This window comes from Aythya ferina (genome assembly GCF_964211825.1).
Source record: "Aythya ferina genome assembly, chromosome: 2".
In the NCBI taxonomy this organism is placed as follows: Eukaryota; Metazoa; Chordata; class Aves; order Anseriformes; family Anatidae; genus Aythya; species Aythya ferina.
In genome coordinates, this window is record NC_140297.1 from 60,534,355 (window position 1) to 60,556,530 (window position 22,176).

At 37.9% G+C, this 22,176-nt stretch overlaps 1 protein-coding gene and 1 long non-coding RNA gene across 10 annotated transcripts in view; one reads left to right on the plus strand and one right to left on the minus strand.

Moving 5' to 3' along the window:
* Nucleotides 1–311: 311 nt before the first annotated feature.
* On the minus strand, nucleotides 312–7,997 carry LOC311432386. Its single transcript, XR_014690033.1, has 3 exons — nucleotides 7,577–7,997; nucleotides 6,145–6,290; nucleotides 312–1,190 (listed from the first exon to the last, which is right to left on the minus strand). It is a non-coding gene; the product is annotated as an uncharacterized lncRNA (long non-coding RNA).
* GOLGA4 (golgin A4) overlaps nucleotides 3,068–22,176 on the plus strand; it is a 71,211-nt gene continuing 52,102 nt past the window's right edge. For 5 of the 9 annotated variants that reach the window (XM_084510793.1, XM_084510794.1, XM_084510795.1 and 2 more), the window contains exons 1-3: nucleotides 11,080–11,208; nucleotides 13,644–13,739; nucleotides 21,783–21,881. In XM_084510793.1, the coding sequence (XP_084366919.1) occupies nucleotides 11,119–11,208; nucleotides 13,644–13,739; nucleotides 21,783–21,881 (285 nt within the window). In that variant the 5' untranslated portion in view covers nucleotides 11,080–11,118. Of the gene's footprint in view, nucleotides 3,119–11,079; nucleotides 11,209–13,643; nucleotides 13,740–21,782; nucleotides 21,882–22,176 lie in introns of those variants that run through there. The other 4 variants (XM_084510800.1, XM_084510801.1, XM_084510798.1 and 1 more) reach the window with 4 other exon arrangements.

Consider the following 22,176-nt stretch of genomic DNA (forward strand, 5'->3'; position numbering starts at 1 on the left):
CCAAGGTTGGGCATGGCAATTTGGTTAAAAATAAAAAATAACCTCTACGTGACTACAGAAAGCACACTTGGTCTCAGAACAAAGACATAGAAACTATAATCTTGTTTATAATCAACATATAATCAATGTTTTAACAGTGATTTTTCAAAGCAAAATCATATTTTATATCATACCTTAAGTTTTTATGCAACAGGTCAGTTTTACTACTTTGTTACAAACACCAAATTCTTTTAAGACTAAAATAAATATTTTGAGGATTTACTAGTAAAAATAAAAAAGTTAATCAACCCATTTAAGAATTTTTCTAATCATCAATAGAAATCATAACTTTTATTTGTATGTATATATGTGCATGTACATGCATGTGATACATGTGTGTATATATACAAAAAACAGAACATCCAGTAAATATCAATACTAGGCTAAATGGAATCTCAAACAGGTTATGATGTCTTATGGCAAGCAGTTACTTAAACAACCATGTCATGTTGTTAGTTTGCTGCTTCACTGACAATGTCACAGCATTTTACTAACTCTCCATGTCTGCTTTACTTCAAAACCTTCGAGAAGAAATTTAAATAGCTACCAGACCAGCACAAGTAAAATGTATGCTGGCTTTTCAAGCTTTGCCTGTTTCCTGCGGGAGATACCACAGTTCTCAATTCCTGGTAAGAAAAACAGCTAGGTTCATTTTTAGAACAACCAGTTCTGCGTCTGCATTTATCTGCTTTTATGTTATGGAGAGGACATTTGGCTGGGTTGCCAGTAAAAAATGGTACCGGACATAACCAGTGGGATGATAACTGCTATTGAAACATAAGTTGTTTGATACAACTAAAATTTAGTTGCTGGAAACTATTTAATGGTTATTTTATCATCAAAGAGTATAGTAATATGTCTGGAATATAACCTAGCACAGAGAAGACAGAAGAGAAATGTGGCTTGCCAACTATATAATATGTTGTTATTGTTAAAATGTATACACCTTTTCCTCACACACACACACACACACACAAAAAAAAAAAAAGCTCTATGAGAGCATTTCTCATGCTCTATGAGAAAAATTAATAAGAAACTCTTCTTTCAGGTTAGCTATTTGCAGGCTGTATTTGTTCATCCTTGTGAGACTTGGAGGAGTAGCATCCAGAAAGGCATCAAGGGATGTTTCCAAAAAAGTCACCTGAGAAATGCTTGAGATCAAGAAAAGAGTTTTAAAGAAGGTGTTTGATACTAGTGCAGTAATCAATATACTTATCCACTTATACAAACTGAAACGCACCTAGCCTTTTCTTAGATACAATTATTTTACTTGCTGCCTGAGTTTTTGGCAACTTTGTGTAAGATCCATGAACAAAACTGAACTAAACTATTTCACATCTGCCCTCACCATGCTACGTTAAGATATGAAGTGTGAGAGTTTGGCTTTACAAATTCTGTAAAATGCAAAATCCAGATGCTTTTAACTTGAAATTATTTCTTTGATAACAAATGAATTGCAAAAGAACAGTTTAGAGCACAACACACTGCCTGGAGAGTAACGCCAGCAGCTGCCTGAGTTGCTCTGCTGTCAGCCCCTGCTTGGCACTGTGCTAAATCTGCACAAGGTCAGGAGTTGGTGAGAGGCAGTGGGGCCTTCCAGGTGCCCCACAGGGAGCACAAGGGCACAACCTAACCTCATCTGGCTGGCCACCCCAGAAGGCTGCTGCTCTCACCATGCGCCAGGCAGCCGGGCGAAACCCCAGGAGTGAGAAGTCGGTGGTTTACCACAGAGAAGACAAAGGACTGGAGCTGGCAGAGGTTTAGTAAGGGTAAGATGAGAAAGAAGGTGCAAAAGTAGAAGCTGTTATCCCTGGGCAGCTGCTGTGAACTCCTGCTGTTTGCAGCCTCTCGCTGGCAGGGAGTAGACTTGCTGCAGTTTGCTATAACAAAAGCATTTGGAAGGGAATCATAGAATCACAGAATATCCTGACTATGAGAAGGATCATAAAGATGTGAGTGTCACTTCACTAGTGTGCTGAAGACCCAATACTTGTACCCTTAACATTAGGCAGTACCACTACTCTCACTGCTCAATACCATATTATCTCCACAGCAATGCCATTTTCAAATCCTTTTTTCATCTGTTCTGTATTTGCACTGTGAGATCTGATTTTGAGTCCCATGTTTAGAATTCTGTTAATAGCTTCTGTTAATAGCAGTCAGTAACGTGATGGTAAAAAAGCAAACAATTCTTGGCTTTAATTTTAAAAGTAAGAATATCCTTTGTATTTTGCATTTTTTTTTTTGTATTCAAATTGTACAATTTGAATTTTGTGTTTCTAAAAATAGGACTATTTTTTACTGCATTGTATTGTACCCAATATCTTTCTCATTCTTAAAGGAAACATTTCATTTAGTAAGCAAGATATTAAAATACATTCAATATATTCATCTTCTCTGCATACATAGGAGGCAAATCTCACTTTTCTGTGCTTTCAGTATTTCTATCTTTGAGTAGCCTTCACCTTTGAGAAGTCTTAGTGCTAGACTCAATTAACAAAACAGCAAATTCTCCCATTGCAGCAAAAAATGATTTTCACCGACCAGAAGTAAAATTACTAGTTGTTGTTAATAAAGTTTATTTCACAGGAGTTATTACTGGTTTGCAGTGTAATCTTCCCAAATACATATACAAGGACTCTTTCCCTGCCTCATTATTTCCTTTGCACCAAGTAACAAAGCTTTTGTCTTGATCCTTTCTACTTTTTTAATCTTAGGGTGTCTCTACACAAATGATACAACTGGATTTATGCATACTGAAATCAGTGGTAAGAAGAGACAAAACTGCATTCAAAAGGTGCAGACCTTTGAACTTGCAATTCAGAAGTTTTAGTCACATTTTGTCCAAGAGTGATTAGAAGGCTGGTCATGTCTCTCTGCTCCAGATTTTGTTTGTAGTCTACCACCTATCTGTTCTCTTTGCTCTGAGGCTTCTGTTGAGCAACCGCTGTGTTCACCTGGATGATGTTTGCTTTTCCAGTTTTGGTTTTAGAGACTAGGTATTATCCTGAAGCAGCAATTTCTCCTCTGATCTCCAGAGAAATATCACTTTGCTTCTGAAGATTGTCAGTCTGCTTAGGTAAGAGAAATTGCTTCCAAAACTGCTTGATACTCTAATGGCTGTTTTGCAAAGTGTAAGGCGATAGCAAATAGAATGTTTTATAAATACGCATTGTGTACTCTAGATTACCAACACCACAGAAGCTAAAGCAGCCTCATTCACAGTGGTTTGTTATTTCATAATATTCCACAGTTATCTCCCTACACTTAACCTTCCACTGTGACTCCTACTTGAGCACATGCTAAATAGACCACACCAGAAGACTCCACGCCCGATGTGGTTTGTGGGCAGTATATATTACCAATGAGACTTTCTGACATTGTAGCTATAAAAAATTAAAAGGTTGCAACAACAGAGGTTAGCAAGAACAATATTTAATCTTACCTGCAGTATGTTATTTGCTTTGTATCGTCCCTAATGGACTAGCAAACGTTTGGACCGCTTAACTACACATAATTAAATTAACTTTCTTATTGCGCTTAGTTAAACTCATGAAAAGAAAGCAATTTTTAGTATACAGAGGAAGAGAGGAAAATACTGTATGAAACATTTTCAGCACAAAATTCTATGTGGTTTAGAGTACATGTTGAACAAGAATTATGTAATAGCATGACAGTGGTTAATGCATGACAGCAAGTGAAGTTATCTTTCTTACAGTATCTGAATGAAGCCAAAAGGAAGTTATGTCTTCCGTCTAAGTATTTTTGTTCATACTTACAGTATAATTACGATTTTTTAACAGTTTGTAACACTTTTTCTCTTCTCCCAGTATCTTAACTGCAAAAGTATCTTGGTATCGTAGCAGTTTATACTGAAGAATGAGTTGAACAGATGTATAGGGAGCTACATGATATATAAATAACACTTCTTGCTATTTATGATATTTAGAGGAATGAACTGAATAAGGGCAAAATAATACAAGAACAATACATGGCACTTAACACTTGGAAATCAAAGACTAACTAACATGTATCTATTGTAGTTATTACTACTGGTATGAGAATTACATCTTGGTGCTTCCATGAGTTCTGTGTATTCTGACCCAAATACCCACAGCAGGTCCCGTTGCCTGACTGCAAGGTCTAGCCTTTATCTCCAGTAAATAAGTTAGTGTAGCCTTTCTGTGGATAAGTAGTATCACGTGTTTAATATAAAAGATTTAAACAGTAAAAGTCATACTGCGAACTCTTTAATAAGCAGGGACTTACATCATAACTTAATTTCTTTGGTTGCGTTACTCATGCAAATTACTGGTAAATCATAATAAGAAGCTCACAGTATGGCTTCTGGTTTCATAAGGAGGACCTGGCAGTGTTGAAAATAAAAATCAAGTTGCTTGAAATTCTTTAAATCTAGCCAGACATGGTTTTCTTGTTTTTTATTTATTTTTTAATATATATATATTTTATGCCAAGCTAGTTTGCTTAATGTTGTAGTCCCAAACAAAGTTGTAAAATTGCTAATAGTTTTCTAGGTCTGAACTTTCAGATTCTGACCTCTGACTGACCCAGTGACATTGAACACAGTTTAAAACTGGTGCGGTCCCTGTCAACTCAGCATCTCTTTTGTCAGGGAAAAATCTGATCTCCCACAAATATTTATTTCAAATAAAGTTTCAGGTGCTGGAGGACAAGTCAAGGCGAGCTTAGTTTTTCTTGCTTAACAATTTGAGTTCATACTGCATTTACTATAAATTGCACTGTATAATTGCATAATAATTGATAGCTTTCTGAGGCAGTTTGTAACTCTGCAAATATAGCTTTGCAGTACTTTATTTACAAGCATTAAGTTTATTCCAGGTTGTTGGAAAATTCTGGTATTTTACCATTTAGAAAGTAAGTGGTGCATTTTAATAGATGCACTCATCAATAAAGTACATTTTATATTAATAATTAAGCATAACTGTGCTGTGAGCTGTAACTGGTATTTGTTAAGCCAAACCCTGTCTCTGTCTCTGGCCTTTTTGGAATAAGCAAGAACAAACTTCACCAAAGTGTTGAAATAAGGTGAACGAAGTCTGAGAGAGAACAATAGGATAATGATAATTTGAGTTTAATTTGAAATAGTGTATGTTAACAGATAAAGATGCAAAATCCTGTTACTTGGAACATTCTGAACAGTTTGGTGATAGCTTCTTTTTAAGTAATAGTTTTCTCAAATCAAAGAGATGCTTCATGTCTCAAGACTCTGCATTGGCTGTATTTCTTTGCTAAACAAGGGGGGATAACAAAAGGGGACATGGCAGTGGCTGTCATCCTTACGTGCAGGTGAGCTCCTAGAGACTATAAAATAGCATGAGAATACAGGAAGAGAAGGGACCTCTTTTCATTACGTGTATACACAATTCAGTAAAGATGTCTTCTAGACCACAGGGTTAAAGCTGTTTTAAATTGTAAATCTGGGAGCAGCATCAGACGGTTCATTCAATCCCGTATCTACTATAGAGTTACTGTAGAATTTGAGTCTTCCAGGACCCACTTTACTCTGCCGTAAAACAGCTTGAGTTTAATATAGGGGCACATCAGCAGACCTTCCTAGCACTTGTTTCTAAAGTGCTTCAAGAAAAGCAGATGTTATGCATTTACATTGAGACTGAATAATAACTCTGCTGTAGTAGTTCAGCAGAGGTGATAAAGTATTCACTGTCTTCACCAGCTAGGAAAGTAACTCTTCTCTATGTAGAAGTGCCCCATGGGCCTGTCATTGAGAATTAGATAAGACATTAAACCAATTTCAGGCCTGGTCTCTTCAGCCAGGTATTTCACACTGCTCAGTGGGTGGCAAGGCTTGCAGTAAATCCTGGGAGCTAGAAAAAGGGGTAAAGGAGGCTAAGAAACATTTCCCTCTACAAGATTTGAGAACTAAGATTAGTAGGGAATTTAGAGTACGACAATACTCAAGCAACAATATGGCAGTACTAGGATATTAGCTTAATCTTAAATTGGTTGGTTGTATTTATTTTTTTAGTTCTTTAACAACCTATCAAATTATACAGTATTGTAACTGGGAAAAATGCTTCCCGATGCTCTGAAATAGTTGCTTACCTTGATAGCTGCAAATGTTATTCAGGACACCCCTGTAAGAATCTGTCTTCTTATGACTGAGTGACTTTCCTCAGCAGTGAATTCTGCTTTGTGCGGCATCTCCAGTGATGTGGCTTTACAAGTATGATCACAGAATCAGAAAAACCCTAGCAGGGAAATAGTTGTGTTCTATGAATGTGCATATTGATATTCTTAAAGAGCATCTAAATAAGCAGTCATTCCTTTGACCTTTGTACCAGCTGCTGGGAAAGCAAAGAGGAAAACTAAACCATGTGTTTGCAAGAAATTGGGTAGCATCACTTTCTTGTTTAAAACACCAGCAGAAGCACAGAAATTCAAAATAGCTTGCCTAGGGTCAATGAGCAAGGCAGGGGGAGAGCTGGGAATCAAACTCAGGTCTCCTTGAAACCAGCCCACTGCTTTGCCATAAAGAAACTGCCTTCATTAGCAAGTTCTTTTCTCTTTTGAGATACAAGGTCCCATATGGATTTTTTATATTGCAATTGCAAAAATAATAATGAAAGTAATCAAGTGAGAATCTGCTGCCCACTAATTTAAAACTGAACTCATGACTAGCATCACTGTTGCCATAAAGAGTCTGGTGTTTTATAGCATCACTGGCTCCCTTTCTATAGCATCAAGAGATTTTAAAAGCAAATAAAGTGAAATGGAAGCTAAGAGAAAAGTTTTGACAACCTAGACGAAGTAGACGGGGAATGCCACTTAACCAAGGTAGAAGTAAAATGATGGATTTTTTTTGGTTTTGTTTGTTTGTTTATTTTAGGAACATAAGACTTTTGCAGGATCAAATCCTGGCCCCTGCTTTTAAATCTCTCTCTGTTTTCTATTCCTGTTCACAAAAAGATCACTTCTGGTCACTCAGTTGAATAAATCCAGATATTTTTCCTCATCTAGTCCTCACTAGTGAATCAGTTTACTGCAGTGGTTCTTAGTAGGCTTCAGCGCCTGAGCTTGCACTTTGTACTTCTGGAAAGAGAGGTGTGTGGCATGAAATGTGATCTCTGAACAACTTTCCCACTAGAGCAAAGAGCTTCTTTTCCCTCCCCAGGTACAGAGCAGCAATGCCTGTCAGCTTTTCCTCACTTTCAGTATTAGTTTCTTGTCTCATCGGTTTAAACAGCTGCAGCCTTCAGGCTGCCTTTCAGCTTTCTCAGACACAGATCTTTTCATAGCTTTATGTATTTTCAACATGCTCACAAATCTTTTTCCTTAAGTCACTCATTATCTTTAATCAAATGGCTATTGATGAACCTTTTTGCTCAGTTTTCCCTTCACTGAGATCAGACCAATAACAGGGCACCATAGGTGAACATGGAAATACACAGATAGAAAACAGACTGTTTGCTAAGCAGCCATCAAGTCAGCCACATGGTAAAGAAATGTAATATTTGATAGCCAGCAGATTACTTACAGCAGCCCATACTTGTACACATACGGATTATATGGTTGATGTAGAATTATTATTATTTTCAGTTTCCTGTTCTGGACATTTTAAAACTCTCATCCCGCCGTTGATATAATTCTGCATTTATAACACAACGACCCTACAGAGGCAGTCATAGTCTTCTGGAACACTGACATCTGCTGGTAGTTGCAAGTCACAACGTTTAGGTGCAAAAGAAAATGGCAATCAAATCAGGCTAGGCAAGCACTCTGAATTTCAAGTCCAGCTTTCATTTTAAGATTGGTAGGGCTCTAATCACAGTAATATAAGTAAAGGATGTACCTTGCATAACTATTTCTCTCCACTCTGTAGGTTGCCTGTACAATGAGTTGTCACTGTTTTCATTGCACTATCAGACCATGGGCTGTTGTTTGTAACCTTTGTGCTGAAGATCAAAATACTTCCTGACTAAAACTTATTACTTATGCACTGTATGTACTGTACACTGCATGAGTGCTTTAACAGCAACATTAATATTTTAAATTTTATATGTAGGAGTAAAACTGCTCCTATATTTATTGCAAAATGTGGCATTCCATAAGTTCACAGAATCACAGAATCACAGAATTTCTAGGTTGGAAGAGACCTCAAGATCATCGAGTCCAACCTCTGACCTATCTGATTACTGCTTCCTTCTGCTTAGGTTTACTTCATTATCAGTTCATATATATATATATATATATATATATACTTTAAAGTAATGCCCTCAATGTCAAATATGATCCAGTAATAGTTATACTTTGTATCAGACACTATTTTAACAACATGATGCTGATGTAAAGAAAAATTGAAGCACTGCTGGCGGCAAACCTCCTTTCAAAAAATATGAATCAACATAAAAAAAGGGTGTAAGAAATGATGCGTTATGTTGGTTTATGTCTTCCCATATTTGAGATAGATGGCTGGATTGAAAAAAATAGCTTTTAGCAAATTCATACATTTTTCACAATGTAATTGGAACTGTGGGTGTGGAAAAGAGTATTGAAAAGCCACATTCATCATTTATGCCCAAGGCTTTCCTGTGACTTCCAGAAAGCTGCGATAACTTAAAGAGAGCGTTTTAAAAATCAGGTCAGACTGCCTAGAGGCCATATGCATGAATACTCCAACCATCATTAGCAGCCAAGATAGTTACTGACTGAGGTAGTATCAGTTCTTTCAGAAAAAGAGCTGCTTGTAAGCTGACTTTGAAATAGCACTTGGTGGGATGACTTCAGTTTAAGATGAAGCCAATTGCTCAGCAAAGACCATACATGGGTTCCTGAGCAATCTGAAATAAGACCTCTGGCAATGCAAACCTAGCTAGCTTCTGGCTGCCTCCGTCTCTCCTGCAGCAGCTTCTGTACGTGGGGGACTCAGTACAGTAAGTCAGCAGAAAATTATTTGCTCTTTTGTCAGTTTAGTTTTCTGCAAGATCGACATGCAGCAGTAATGGAGGGAAAGGTCTGACAAGCACTGGCCTGAGCACAAGGTGAGGAACGGGACTTCAGGGATGTGCAGGCTACTGTCGCTGACAATTAGAGAAGTCTAGACTGCTATGAAAATGCAGAATTTTACTTTAATGCTTTGTTCCCATTCCCACGGAGATACATTTACAACTGCTACTGATTCAATTGGGAACAGACCTTTATTCTTAAATATCAACCATACCAGAAATGTTTGCAGAAATACATTTATCTTTCACAGACAGCTCAATGTCAAAGAACCGTTATTTGGTCTGTGTTAACTGGTGTACTGAAGGAAGATGAAAAAGGAAAGGCAAACCTTCACTTTCAATTATTATTGTTAACTTCACACACTAGAAAGATCTATTAAAATCAGATCGCTCTTCTAGAAACAAAGTACTATTCAGTTAAATAAGGGACTTTGTCGCACAAAAGGAACAGGAATTAATGTGGTTTCAGACAGTTCCCGCAGGACTTCTGCTGAGTTCGGAGCAAATTCTTTATGTATTGCAATATGTTTTAATCAAACTTGTCCAGGCACTACAAAATTTGAAGGCTTAAAAAAGTGTTTTAGGAATTGTCATATATACCTTCAAAATTTGAAAGATGTATATTCAGAACATACTGACTTTACATATTCCAAGGAAACAATACAGAGCTTTCTTTTGCGTTGAAGATATTTTATGACAGAATGAACAAAGCTATAAATGACTAAAAAAAAAATGTAAAGAAGAAACCTGACAAAAGTAAGGGAAAGCAGTGGCAGGAGTAGTAGAAGATGCAGTGGAAGGAACATTGAGAGAAAGGAAGAAATACTTTTCTTGCCCCATTGATATGACTTTTCAGATAATCCACTAGAATAATAATACTCTACAAGATAAAAAGCAGCTACAAGCTTTGCCTTTTTATCTGATAGCTGTAAGAACTAGCTTCCTTTTAACATGCATCTAGCTATGAAGTTCACACGCTGCATTTAGTGACTTGGATTTGAAATTAGAGTTTAATTACAGACGCTGAAGAGAATGTGAGCCAGCACAGAGCACCTAGGTATGAGAGACTCACAGATATGCTGGGAGGGTCTCTCGCTTGCTAATCTGAGAATTGTCCAGCCATCCTGGACATGTCATATCTACATGGAACAGAGACTGACTGAAGTAGAGCGTTTTTGTTTTTTATAGCAGCAGTAAACTTAATCACCCACATTATCTTATTTCCTTGTGGAATGCTCTTCAGGTATTTTTGCCCTCCTAGTCCTGGAGACTCTTCCGTATACCGCCCTTACCAAGTCCACCCATAGAAAAGCATCGCAACCAGTCTCTGTTTATCTACAGCTAAACAGACTGAAAAGTAATTTTTCTTCTTACATGTAGCAAAAAATTATGAAAAAGTTTATTTTTATTCTTTCTTTTTCTCTTTCCTTCCTTCCTTCCTTCCTTCCTTCCTTCCTTCCTTCCTTCCTTCCTTCCTTCCTTCCTTCCTTCCTTCCTTCCTTCCTTCCTTCCTTCCTTCCTTCCCTCTTACTTATTTTGGGGGATCAATGTACATATATATATATATATATATATATATATATCTCAAATGATTTGAAGATGGCAGCAGTGTATTTCTGTGAAAACATTTCTGTAAGTCCGCGGCTACCAAATGCATTCTTCCCAATACGTTGCCGTGCAGTACAGAAGCTCGCGGCTCAGCATTTCTCGCGAATACGATCATGCATTTCTGGCCTCTGTGTGGTATCACGGGGATACACAGCAACCCTCATAATTCTCATAACTCTTATAACTGGGTTGATAATTGGGTTCATACACCAATTAGCAGCGCCGTGCCGAGCCAGGCCTGCAGGGCGCAGCACCATGAGCCGCCCCCTCCACGGCGGGGCGGCGCCGTGAGGGCGAAGCCGTGAGGAGGGCGTTTTGTGCCTCGCCTCGCCCCGTAGCGAGCGGGCTGCCGGGGCTCCACGTCGGCCGCGCAGGCGCAGCAGCGCCGCCGCTCACCTGCTGCGGGGAGGGGGCCGGGAGGAGGAGGAGGAGGAGGGGGCGGCGGGGGGAGGAAGGCCGCGCCGCCATGTTCAAGAAGCTGAAGCAGAAGATCAGCGAGGAGCAGGCGCCGCCGCGCCGCGCCGCCCCCCTGCAGCCGCAGGGCGCCGCGGAGGGGGTGCGTTGGGCTTTGTTTCCCCTCTGGGGCGCGGGGGGTGGGCGCTGGCAGGTGCCCGGCACCGGGGCTCGCCGTGTGCGACGCTGCCCAGGCCGCTGCGCTGGGGCGGAGCAAGGAAACGAGAGCAGGTTTTTGGCTTTTGGGTGGAATGCGGTGGTTTTCTGTCGCTTGGTGCTGTTAGGAGGAAAGTGGTGTTGGATTTGGGCTTACAAGCGAAACAGGGCACGCTGCTCGCTCCCCGTGTCGCGTTTCCAAATAGCTTCTGTAAACGAGGAAGGAGGGAGAGGGTTTTGAGGTCTAAAATGCATCGCTGTCCGCAAAGAGCGTGGAATATACTGAATAGACTTCTGTTCCCGTCCTCGTAGCGGACACGTAAATAAGCTGCGTTCAGTTTATTGGGTGCGCTGTCACCACCTGACCATCAGCTGCTTCCTATCAAAGCATTTTCAGCCCAAGTTTTACAGGCATTCGGCACTTATTAGCTCTGTGAGACTTTTACTTGCGTTCATTTTTGCTCTTTCCTATGCCCCGTCACAGGGGGGCTTTGCTTACCATACCCTCTCTCCGTTATTAATAACCTCTCTCTAGGACACAAAACTTGCCATTTGTACTCTGGCTTGCAGTGTCCGAGGCTAAATTTACCAGCCTAAGAGCGATAAATCCAGGGGTAGCATCTCTCCAAGCGTAACATGAAGGTAACACTCATTCTGAGGAGGCCTCTGTGGACCCCCCCTTTCCGCATGGGCTGTTGGCGAACTGATGTCCCCTCTCTGACTCTGACAGCCTGCACTCTCCCCCTGCCTGATGAAGGACAGACACAGCAGTTTGTAACTGCTGATGGGGAGAAAAAGCTGCCCCTGCAGTTCCGGGCGGCTGTGTGGGCTCCCCTGCCCTGCCCGCCTCCAGTTTCGGAACTGTGCTGGTCGTTACCCAGGAGCAATGACTGTGCCCGCTGCCCAGCACGGTGCCTCTGAAATGGCTCTGAAGCCTCTGGAGGCCTGAGTGCAGTGGTTAAGGGCATTAAGGGCAGAGTGAAGAGAGGCCTTCATGCCCCATCCAGTATTGAAGTGTTGATGGACACTTGGAAACCTTTTTCGTTCTGTATGGTGAGGGCTAGAAGTCCCCCCACTGTAAATGGCTGACCTTAAGTTAGAGGGCGAGCAGAAAAGGAGAGCAGGCTACTGGGGCGAGCAGGGTGTTGTCGTTGTTCAGGCTGTACGGATACTTCTGGAGCAAAACTCTTCAGCAAGATACAGAGCTGGCCTGGTTATCCAGTACTAAGCTGGGTGTCTGACTTAAGAAGAGTCACGTTGTCAGGAAGAAACTTTCTCTCTGTTTGGTCTGGCCTGTAAACTGTCACTGACTTTGGTATAACCATGTATTTCCTATGATACCAGACTTAATTAATTACTATCCAAATCTGGCAAAACATACCTATAGGCTTTAGCCACGTCTTCTGTTCTTTCTCTAGAAGACTGACGTTTTTAGGGGTAATATCTCTTCAGTGGACTAATGCACTGTCATTTATGTTTTAGTCAGCTCAGTCATGGTCTTGAGACTAGTATTTTGTGAGGCAGTATTTTGTGTATGTGTGATTCACATACACAACCTAAATGATGGTACTGCAACAAAGTGCAGGAGATGTTCTGATTTTTATTTTTTATGGCAACACTTTATTAGTTCTGGTTATGTTGTAGCATATACTTAAGGAGAGGTCTTAATTTCTTTTTATGTAAAACTTGCTGATCTTTTAATGTTCACTACATGTGTACTGAAGTTTTATATGTGGATTTAGAAGCATGAGGCTGGCAAGCTACATTTGGGTTGGGTCAGCTTGGCTTGTTGTAGCCTTGCTCAGTATGGGGTTGTGAAATTTCTTTGAATAGATGTTTAGTGTTAACAGGAACAACAAATTTGTGTTGATGTTTTAAAATGTGTCATGTTCTTCTGCTGCCCTTTTGCTTCGCTTAAATTCTATTTTATTTTGACTATTGTTTTTTAAAATCAATTCCTTAAAGGAATGAGATGGTACTCCTTATTTAAATGATCAACTGCCTGTCAATTTGCAAAACTTTGAAGCCTTAATCTTTAATATTTAAAACAAGTATTAAAATGCTAAGGTATTATGAAGTTTGAGTTTCAAATTTGGACCAGGAGGATGATGGTCACAAGTGATCAAAATAGCTTAATAATATTATAAGATAATAGCATAATTTTGTTGCATGCTCTTGTGGCTGTTTCATGGTATTTTCTGCTCTGGAGACTTTGCATTGAGGTAGAACTCCTCACAGACAGTATGTGAAACTGATTGTGGCTTCTTTAAAAGGAAGATCTACCCCGGGCTTCACTGACAAGTTACAGTTAGTCAATGTTAAAATAAATTATGATATGGAAGAATTAGTTCTGAATATTGTTGGTATGTGATCTCTGTGTAGGCCCCTTCCAAGTCCCCTCCACCGACTGACAAAAGAAGCAGAACATCTTCGTTTACAGATCAGAATGACGAAAGCTCCTTAACACCAGACAAAGAGGTCAGCTGAAAACTCATTTTCTGTATTTTTAAGCTTTAACGCTTCATTAAGAAGAAAAATAATCTGACTTTGCTTCCTTGATTAATGCCTTTTTTTTTGTTGTTGTTGTTCCTCATTCTCTCTATTTCCTGTGCATTACACATAAGAATAGTCTAATCAGTCATATCACCAATGATAGGACCTGCAGGAATGGTGTCAAGCTGAGGCAGGAGAGGTTTAGGCTGGGCATCAGGAAGAGGTTCTTCACCGAGAGGGTGGTCATGCACTCGAACAGGCTCCCCAGGGAAGCAGTCACTGTACCAAGCCTGTCTGAATTTAAAAAGCGTTTGGACTGTGCACTTAGTCACATGGTCTCAAATTTGGGTAGACATGTGTGGTGCCAGGAGTTGGGCTCAGTGATCCTTATGGGTCCCTTCCAACTCAGGATATTCTATGATTCTAATTTGTAGGTGAAATCCCGGAGTGTTTCATATTAGTGAAACAGACCTTTAAAGCCCTACATTGACACCTTTTAAATCCTTCTCCAGGTTTAAAAATCTTTCTGCTGAACTAGATTCAGTAAAATACTGGGACAGAAGTTACATTCAGAGAGATTAACTTTGTTTTTCCTGCCTCTTTTGTTTGACAAGTTGGACGAGTCCTATTAGCTGTAGAGGTAAGTTGAGGCAGGCTATATATACATGTATATATAAAGTATTTGTTTTCTTGCAATGGGCCCATCCTTAGATTACTATGAACACTACCAGTGATTACAGCTTGGCAATTTTGATTCCTTCACTGGTAATAGAAACAAAAGGAAAGCTATCTTGTGTTGTGTTTTTTTTTTTTTCTTTAGAAATGCAATATTCAGTTTTCTAATGAATTATTTTTTTTTTTGTTGTTGTTCATGTAGTGTTGTATAAAATGACTTCTTTTTGTCCCTGGAGAGAGGCTTTCTATTAACTGATGCTCTGTTAATGTTGGCAAGCAGCATCATCTGTGATAAATTAACTGCTTTAGAAAGGAGAGCTTGCATTGTCTTTTTTTTTTCCCCAGAAAAAGCAACTTGCATGTCTTTTCTAAATGCAGAAGTTACGTGCTGCCACATGAATGTGATAAAAGTTAAAGGAATGATTTAGCCAAGGTGTTCAGACGCTTCTAAGCAGCAAAAGCTTAGTGGAATATGAGATAATGTAGCTCTGAGACAGTGACGTTCGTCTGTGTGACTGGTTCATTGGTTTTAGTCTCATTGGCTTGACACTGCCTACGCCTCAATGAAGAAAATCTTCCTCTCTTCAGTGGGAAATGATTAAAGGAAAAGATTAATAAAAGGGATGAGGAGTATTACAACTTACACAAGTACCAACTGCTTTTCTGCTCAAATACAACTCCCACATTGAGTCAAACTCAGAGTAGTTCTGTTTTTTTTTTTTTTTTTTTAAAAAAAAAGACTTGTATTTAATTTTAAGGATGGTTGCTTTTATTCCAGATTTGAAGATTTGTATCCCCGAAAGCTTACCTTATTTTTTAGTTGATTTAATAAAAAAAATGCTACCTCTCCTCACCGTTCTGCTAACATAATATTAAAAAAAAATAATTGTTGGGCTCTACTGATGTTACCTATATGTGTCAATGTTTCTGCAGTCGTCTTCATTTCTGTTGATTTTTATCTTTTAGTGCTTCATTAAATTTATACTGCCCCAATCTGTTTTTTCCTGTCTGCTTTTCCAGACAAACAGGAGAAGCAAAGAATTCCCCACAAGACATGCCAAGTAATGTTGGAAGAACATTATCATGCTCTAAATACAGTGGTTACACTTGGAATGATCAGAGAGAGAGAGAGATGGAGAAATAAGATTAAGAATGAAAACAGAGTGCTAAAGTGACCTCAGATTTACAGTTATCCCCTGGCATGGGGAACTGTTAGGAGAATTTTACTTACGAAACACATTCTGTAATTAAAATTCAGAAAGTAGCGAAGATGCGAAGGGAGTGAAAATCTCTGCTTTTTAGTAAGAGCTAGTTTCACGTCAAATGGAAAGTTTTACTAAAATAAAGATAAATTTACATCATCAAGACATGAAAGCTTCTTTCTCCAAATATTCCTCAAGTGTAAAGACTGGTTAAAAGCAAATCATCCTTGAAATGTAGTTGTTGGATTGTATTTCAGTAAAACTCAGTTTGGTGGCAGTATTTATGATACTTATAAAAGATATTATATACTATCTCTGAAAATACATGCCCCAATTATATGAAAGGGGAACACTTTTTAAAACATTGTTTTTGTTTGATCATACATATGTTTTTATGTACAGTTGGCAATGGTGTTACAACGAACTAAAGCTGGACAACGTTTAATGTACTGAGAATGGTTTTGAAGAATAACATATACTGAAATGTTTCTGTAGTACATGAATATTTGCTAACCATTTTGGTGTAGGAAACTTAAACAAATAGAACTGTACGGTATTTCATAATTCTTGTATACATCTTCTCCCTCTGGCTTATTACATTTTAGTGTGACTTTAATAAATCCATACTTTAATATTTTTAATGTTAATATTAAAATGTGTAAAAGCTTTGATTTAAACTCAACACTTACAATATTTTTAGAATAAAAAATTACATTTGTAATAGACAATATTAATCTGATCAAAGAGTTATAATAAAACATGCAGGAAAACCTTTTTGCTTTATATTCTAAAAAATATATATTTTTTAACAGAATGTTTGGGGATTTTGAAAAACTTATGTGCTTCATTCATGGAACACTGGCATAAATTTCTTTTATTCCTGCCTGCTTTCTTCTTCAGCTTCTATTTTAATGAAGCTGTGGATCTCCAGGATCTCCACAGAAGCAGTGCTATGGAGAAGCTCATGTATTTATTTATTTTTTGTGTGTGTATAAGGAAAAAGCAGAATTCTGTCTAGTTCTGTATTCTGTTCTTGCAAGTAGCCTGTAAAATACGGCTTTAGTGTAAAATAAAATCATTGATACTTACATAAAAACTACTTCAAGCAGTTTGTGTATCAGATACCTTCTGAGTTGGCCTTGGTGTCATTTGAAACAGCTCTGGATGATTAAAACTTAATTGTTGTTACTTCTAGCCTTTTCCAGGGAAGAATAGTGTTTGGTTTTCAAATTTCAGTTTATTTCATTGACTCTTGAACAGAATTTGAGGGAAAATGTATCATATTCAGTATCATTCCTAGAAGTTCAAAATTTTCTTCTGGTTTAGTATAGTTATTTTTACAAGTCAGGACCACGTGCAGAAAATAACAAAGCTAGTTCTGAGCCATGAACTGAGAGGGAACAGCTGATACCTTGATGTGGATGACCTGGCACTTATTCAGGTCCAAATATCACTCACATCCTCACAAGTGTTATGGAAGTGTGTCAGAGTACTGTATATGTAGCTTTTCTTAGAGCTAAAGATAAACTAGCAATGTACTTTTTAGTCTTACTTTAGTACTGAAAATTGACTGTTTCAAATTTAATTGAAGTATCTTTCCAGCATTGGCTAATAAATCAGGACAAGCAAAGCTGGAAATAAGTTGTCTTCTACCTTTGTTAATGCTGCATCTTTGATTTATTCATCCACTCTGAGGTACTTCTAAATAGATACTCCCATCCAGGGGGTAGCAGTAATTCAGATGTATCTGATTTTTTTATTTTTTTTTTTATTTCTGACATGCATATTTAAAACTGAATTTTGGAGTCTGTCTAGTTCTTATCTAAAGCTTGACTTTTTTATAATTCTTGATGCATACACAGGTTTATTTAGGTTGCTTATCAAAATAACAAACCAGGAAAGAATCGTTGGATTTATGTATTAACTCATCCTGAAAATGCAGTTCTGTGCCCTCAGGTTCTGGGACTTTTTTTAATTGCAGAGAAAAGTCTTGAACTTTTGAGTTCTTTTGCCAGTATTTTAATACCATAAATGTAAGAGGGATGAAGCATGAAAAGATTGTTAAAGATTGCATGAACCTTCTATAAAATAGATCAGCAAATTACTGTTTTTTTTTTTTTGTTGTTTTTTTTTTTACAGCTTTTCTGACGTTCCCCACAATCTGGCAAATTTGGGGGTGGGATGGACTTTTTTTTTTTTAAACTGTGGAGGAATGAGTTATCTTTCTTATTAGGAGATGAAACTAAACCATTAGCCTAATAGCTGACATCCTTAGCTCCTTGAACTAGGTCAATAAATAAATACTGGTTTACCTCTTCAACAAGCTTGTAGTATAATCCCTTTCCTTCTGTTTTACTGTGCATGTACACAACATGGAAAAACGGTACACATACAATTAGAGAAGCATTTAAGCATTAACATTAGAAATGAACATGTGCCGTGATGCAAATTCATACAGTTAGCGAAGTACAAGTTTGTGTAATAACAGGATAATCTGAAACATGGAACCACTGGTTCTCTTCCTTTTTCTGAAAGGGAATAATTACTGCCACTGGTAATCAAGCAAGCGTTGTATATATGTAATATGCATTAAATCAACTAGTCCCCCCCCTTCAGAGCAAGGGTACTTGTTAGCACTATAATCCCTGTTAAATTCTGCATTTATTTCACAGCCTGCTAAGGAAGTCATTTGATCCAGCATTCAGAACTACTTTGGCCTACATATCCCATTCATCAGAGTAAAGGAATATTTGAGCATGGTAGTTCTTCAGAGAGGAATAGCAAAAACAGTACAAAAGCGTTTCATTCTGGGGTTCAGGAAGTTCATAAAGAACAAGTTAAGGCAACTTAACTGAGGCCAGACATGAGGGCTCCAGAGACTGTATTTCCAGAATTCTGAACAGAGATTATTTCAAAAGAACTATTGTTCTTTAAGAATACTTAAAGAAATGTATCGTCATCTGATCCCAGGTTTCATTATCTAATTTACCTTTTTGTAACTTTTTCTCAAAGGTGGAAATGTTTGTTGTTGGTGAGTAGGATTGTATTTGCAAAAACAGAGTAATTCTATATTGCGCTAAAAGACCAGCAACATCACAGTTTTAATTTGGTGCCTGAGGTAAAGGTCAGTATGGGACAGAGTTAATTTACCCTAGAGCATGTCTGAAGCATAAAATTCTGAAAGATTTTAGTAGGATTTCTCTAAAAAGCTTTCAAATGTGATTTGATGGTGTTCAGAGGATTAGAGAAGGCTAGTTATAGCATTAATTACAGGTCTGCACATTCTGCATGTTTGCAGGATGCTTCAGCCCAACTGGATTCCCAACTTGTCTAGTTACATTAAGCACATCAACTGGTTCGCAACATTATGTGATTATTAATCATAAGTCATTCAGAGCGATCCCCTGAAGTACAAAAATTCATTGTGGCAATATTTACAAGTGTTTAATTTTGGAAGACTATTTTTTCTTGCCTTTTTTCCAGGCATAGGTGAATAATTTTCAGTGACTTCCACAAAAACAAAACAAAAGAAGAAGTCGACAGCTCATATTAAAGCCATGCTCAAGAGTTAATGAAAAAAAAAGAAAAGTGCAGATAAAAATGGGATATATATTTTTGGAAAGTACTAGGTGTTGTAATTATAAGACTTATTCAACAGCACTGCCTATAATATAGCTGTAAGAACAAAGCAGACAATGAGCTGCTGGAGTAACAAAAATGCTATGAGCGAGTACTTAAATGTTTTCACTGTTGGGCACCCAATATCTGAGAATGGAGGATGAGTTCTCTAATAAGAAGATACAGCCAGTTCTAAGGAAATAACATTCTTGGACCATGATTAAGTGTATTCTGCCTTTGATAGCTGTTTGAAGTGTGAAACTCAACTCTTGGGTAACTCTTAACTACTGGTGCCTCGAACACTATTATTGTCTTCTACCTGTGTTTGCAGGGTTGCCTCTTTCCCTTTTATGCTACCCTTGTCTTTTTTGCAGTAGACTGAAACAACAGGGAGGTGAAGCTGAGATGATTTAGTGACATCCTTGCCTCAGGCTTCCGATTAACATTTGTGGAACGCAACAGTAGTGTTAATTGCTTTCTACTGTTTGTGTAAACTATTAGTTGCAATAGAGACCCTAGAGTGGTGTGCTTGCAAGCTCAATCAGTATGGCATAAATTAATATTTATAAGCTTTTTTATTTCTTAAAAACGTAATTATTGTGTGTTGAGGTATCATAGGCTTTGCAGAAGCTGATAGCTTGGTTCTGCTGATCTTGCCACGGAGGAGTTGCATATGCTCCCTGTCAATTGTCTTCTGAGTAGTTGGAGTGAATTTAACTCCCTCCATTGCTTAAGCTTCTTTGTTGCATTGCTGGTAAGGTTAGGGGGTTTTGCTTTTTATTTGGGGCAGGATGGTGTTAGGTGAGGCTTTTGTGTAAGATTACTAGGTAAGCCTCCTGCTAGAACTTTGTTATGCTTATGTGGTCATGGACTGGAGGGGATGATGGAAAACAACAATTCACAGAAGCTGAACATACTCACTGTCTGAATTTGTTTTTAATTTCAAATGTAGAATAATTTGTTGGAGATGAATAGGAAATCTTTTTAACGCAAGTTGTTTGGGTAATGCAAGGAGTTTGAATTAAGCAAAATAATTTTATGATGAAATTTCAGTGCTTAATATTCTGAGAAGCAAACATTAGCCTACCATATCTATGAAGTGGTAATTTGAACTCTCTGTGGTTCCTGAAGTTCTATGCAGTCATGTTTTGAAAGTGACTCATCTAAGCTTAAGATAGGTTACATTTTGAAAATGTTTATAATCCTTTGGTTAATAGCATTTGCTTGGATACATGTAGGAGTGTTTTGGAAATGTTGTTTCATCATATTAACTGGTGTTGTCTAAACGTACAAGATATTCTTTGACTTAAAGATTTCATCATCATTTTATTTGTTCTTGAGAATGTACATACTTGTAATTCATGAGATTATCAGTCTTGCTTGTAGCATTGCTGCTGTGTGATTACACATAGTATTCGCCATTTCTTTTTCTGGCATATATCTTTTCAGAAGTGTGTGTACAAAATGAAGCAGCTCTGCCCTCCAGGTCCAGGCATTCCACATTCTAAAACATTTTCTAAAAGTTTTTGCTATACAAAAATTGCAAGTCATGTAGCATTCTGGATCTTACACGGGAAAATATTTTTCCTCTGAATTTGAGGGCTTGTACTAGAGCACTGGAATTAATATAGCAGTTGAAAAAAAAAATCAAACCCTAACTTTTTAGTAATAGAATTGATTCCTAAAATACTATTAGTAACTTTAAATAAAACAAAATTGTTCTGAAATGATGTGAATGGAAAAAAACATATCATGTTTTGTTTCAGTCAACAAACAACAAAATTCTGAGATCTCAGCTTGTAAGAAAGTTGAGCAGTAAACTTCTGTATGTATGTAGAATTATGGAAAAGGAATGCTTTTGAAACCTGTTACACCATTAAGTTGCATTACATTAAATGTATATGTCCTATTCCAGTATCTCTTTCTGTTCATGGAATTTAAATCTCTTCTCCTATACTGACATGATACAAATGGTTAAATCAGTTCAAGGTTGGTTTTGTTTTTTTTGTAAAGCAGTAGTCTGCTAGTACTACAAATAATTCTGTAAGGAACGTGTTTTGTTTGTTTGTTTGTTTGTTTTTGTATATGGTTAGGATTCCACTGTATAAGAGCAGTGGTAGAGAAAACAAATCATGAAATTTATATTGCTTGTAACTGAAATACTGATGGAACGAGCTTTTCATGCACAACTTTGTGAGCAAAGAGGACTAAGTGGTATCAGAAGACAAGTCATCCACGGAAGCTTAAAATCATCAGTGCCAGTGTCTGAAACACTCTGTTTTGGGCTTGACTAGGATACTTTTCAAAAATTGTATGTTTCTTATACTTCTAAATGATCAAAACTGTATTTTGGTTGTTCTGAAGTTAGTGATCTAATGCATATTTTCTGTTCATGTCCTGCCTTTACCAGTGTCTGTTGTCTCCTTTTTATGATGTTTTTAAATGTGTGGAAAAATTTAGTAGAATATTGCAACGTTTTTTACCTTGTTACTTGATTTATTTTTGTTTTCCTACTTTTTGCATTGAATGACAGCTGCTAGCCGGGATGATAGCAGAACCTGCTTTTCTCTCTGAGTATACTATCTTTGCTTTGGATCCCACCAAACAACCTAAGCCACAGAGTGACGGTGTGGTGAGTCCTCCCACCCCCCTTAGCGATGCCTTTAGCAGGGGGAGGAGAGTACTGTACTAGAAGGCAAACCTAGTGTTGCTTGTGGCTTGTTCTCACAAAGGCATCTTAACTACCCTGTTGCTAACACTGCACTAAATTTCACAGAGGTAGTTCCCGATAGCTCCTGGCTGGTGTGCTGTATGATGTGAATTTATTGTAACACAACAAATTAACACGTTTTCTGTTACACCGGTAACCCTACTTTACCCAAATTTCAAGTAATTGTTGCACAATTTTGTACACTTGTTGCTTAGAA